This window comes from Genypterus blacodes, unplaced genomic scaffold (assembly GCF_046128005.1).
Source record: "Genypterus blacodes isolate CSIRO-AG114 ecotype Tasmania unplaced genomic scaffold, CSIRO-AGI_Gbla_v1 ptg000698l_1, whole genome shotgun sequence".
Taxonomy (NCBI): Eukaryota; Metazoa; Chordata; class Actinopteri; order Ophidiiformes; family Ophidiidae; genus Genypterus; species Genypterus blacodes.
Genome location: NW_027467382.1, coordinates 10,001 through 12,500, shown reverse-complemented (window position 1 = coordinate 12,500; position 2,500 = coordinate 10,001). Strand labels below are relative to the sequence as shown.

General features: G+C 55.9%; 1 protein-coding gene across 2 annotated transcripts in view; it reads right to left on the bottom strand.

Annotated features, from left to right (window-relative positions):
* Nucleotides 1–40: 40 nt before the first annotated feature.
* The window catches only part of LOC142990730 (mediator of RNA polymerase II transcription subunit 4), a 2,778-nt gene continuing 318 nt past the window's right edge, over nt 41–2,500 (bottom strand). The window contains exons 2-8 of one of the 2 annotated variants that reach the window (XM_076140587.1): nt 2,292–2,480; nt 1,663–1,729; nt 1,401–1,571; nt 1,264–1,321; nt 857–943; nt 653–784; nt 41–315 (exon numbers count right to left, since the gene is read on the bottom strand). In XM_076140587.1, coding sequence (XP_075996702.1) covers nt 143–315; nt 653–784; nt 857–943; nt 1,264–1,321; nt 1,401–1,571; nt 1,663–1,729; nt 2,292–2,443 — 840 coding nt within the window. In that variant the 5' untranslated portion in view covers nt 2,444–2,480 and the 3' untranslated portion in view covers nt 41–142. Of the gene's footprint in view, nt 316–652; nt 785–856; nt 944–1,263; nt 1,322–1,400; nt 1,572–1,662; nt 1,730–2,291 lie in introns of both variants that reach the window. The other variant, XM_076140586.1, reaches the window with a different exon arrangement.

Here is a 2,500-nt window from a genome sequence, read left to right as displayed (position 1 = left end):
TGATTAACAGAACAGACAAAGAAAGGATTGAAAACGGATTTATTAACAAGTTTAACTATGTACACATTTATTTACACACACACACACACACACACACACAGTCAAACGGGCTGTAACACAAATCAAACACACACACACACGCTCAGTCGGAGTCGCTGCTGCTGCTGGACGAGTCGGTGGACATGGCCTCCACGTCGTCCTCGTTCTCCTTGTTGTGACCTGGGGGCTCCAGGCCAAAGTCGTTGCCATGGTGAGGAGGCAGCATTCCCATGGAGACGTCTGAGGACTGCCAGGGGTAGTGAGGCGTCAAGACGTCTGAGGGGACAGAGACACGAGGTCATCACACATCAGGTCAGGAGGTGTGTGTGTGTGTGTGTGTGTGTGTGTGTGTGTGTGTGTGTGTGTGTGTGTGTGTGTGTAGATCCACATTAATACAGAGAGCTGCCAGGATACAGCATCACTTCCTGTTTGTGGCGTTTATAATGATAACCTTTGTTGTTGTGTGCAAATGGTTGAATTTATCAAATTCTTAAGTTCTTAATTCTTGTGGCTCAAACATGGTGAAGAGTTTCGTTAGTTTGACCTTTGACCTGTGACCTTGACCTGACATCCCCCCCCAAACACACACACACACACACACACACACTCTTACCCGGCAGCCTCCCAGCAGCCAGTGCGTCGCCGGGCAGATGTCCGTTCACTCCGTTGGTGGGCAGGTTGGCCATGTGACCCAGCACGCCGCTGCGCATCTCCAGGTCGGTGGGGTAAGGTCGGCGAGGGTCACCTGAGGAGAACACGCCTCGTCAGCCTCAACCGGACACCGGCTGGAACTGCACCGTCTCTGCGGCCGACCTACCTGGCAGCCAGTTGAGCGGAGCGCACACGGCGTTGCTGGCGCTGATCCTGTGGGCGTACTTGATGATTTCCTCTGAGGAGATACTTCCTGTAGGGTCGACCCCAGAGAGAGAGGAGAGAGGAAGTTAGAACGAGCTGAAGAGCAGAGACGTGTGAGACGGTGTTCTCCTCAGGCTGCAGGGACGGGCTGGGGGCGGGGCCAATGGGCTGAAGGGCGGAGCCAACAGCCTGACATCACAGCGAGGTGTGCATGTGTGTGTGTGTGTGTGTGTGTGTGTGTGTGTGTGTGCGCGTGCGTGCGTGCGCGTGTGTGTGAGTGCGTGTGTGTTTGTGTGCGTGTGTGCGTGTACGTGTGCGTGTGCTTGTGCGTGTGCGTGTGCGTGTGTGCGTGTGCGTGTGCCAGCTCACCCTTCCTGGCCCGGTCGATGGTTCGGAGCTTCTCCTTGGCCTGGTAAACAGCGGTGGCCTGAAACAGAAGATGGAGGGAACAAGTCAAGACCATGACCTGAAGCTGAGCGGCCTGATGGGGGACAGGCCACACCCACCAGCAGGTGCTCCGCCTCCTTCAGCTGCTTCTGGAGCAGGTGGACGTCGCTGTCCCTCTTCTCCGCCTCCTTCTCCAGCAGCTGCATCTCCTGGTGGACCGCCCCCTGCTGCCGGCCCACCTGCATCAGCTCCTGGAAGTCCAGGTCCCTCTGCACCAGCAGCTCCAGGATCTGAGCCAGAACAGAACCAGGTCACAGAGGAACCACGGCAACCAGCGGCTCAGCTTCAGGGTTAAAGGTCAGGCTGATGGTTAGAGTGTACCTGAGTGTCCTCTCCAGCAGGAGGAAGCTTCTGGTTTCTGGACAGAGCCAACATCTCAATGAGCTCCCTACACACACACACAGAGAGAGAGAGAGAGAGAGAGAGAGAGAGAGAGAGAGAGAGAGAGAGAGAGAGAGAGAGAGAGAGAGAGAGAGAGAGAGAGAGAGAGAGAGACACACACACAGAGAGAGAGAGAGAGAGAGAGAGACAGGCACGCACACACACACACACACAGACACACCGACAGAGAGACACACACACACACACACACCGACAGAGAGAGACACACACACAGACACACACAGAGACACACACACACACACACAGACACAGAGAGAGAGAGAGAGAGAGAGAGAGAGAGAGAGAGAGAGAGAGAGAGAGAGAGAGAGACACACACACACACACACACACACACACACACACACACACACACACACACACTAGTCGTTATGCTGTCTGTTTCATGTAACATCTTCACAAACTGCTAACGCAACAACAGCGAGCCCGTAAACCGCACACAGCCGTCAGAACACCGGGCACCGGGCACCGGGCACCGGGCACCGGGCACCGGGCACCGGGCACCGGGCACCGGGCACCGGGCACCGGGCACCGGGCAGCAGCAGGCTTACCGGGACAGAACCTCCAGGTCGTCCAACGCGCACAGAAGAAGCCGCTTGGTTGATTTTTCCGCCATCTCTAACGCTGTTGTGTCTCCACGCATGACCGGAAATGTGCCTGTTTGCCTTGAACGGCATTCAGTAAACAGCTTCTCCTGCGTCATCGCCCTCTACTGGAATGAGCGTGAATCACACTCACGTCTGCCCGTTTAAAGACACAG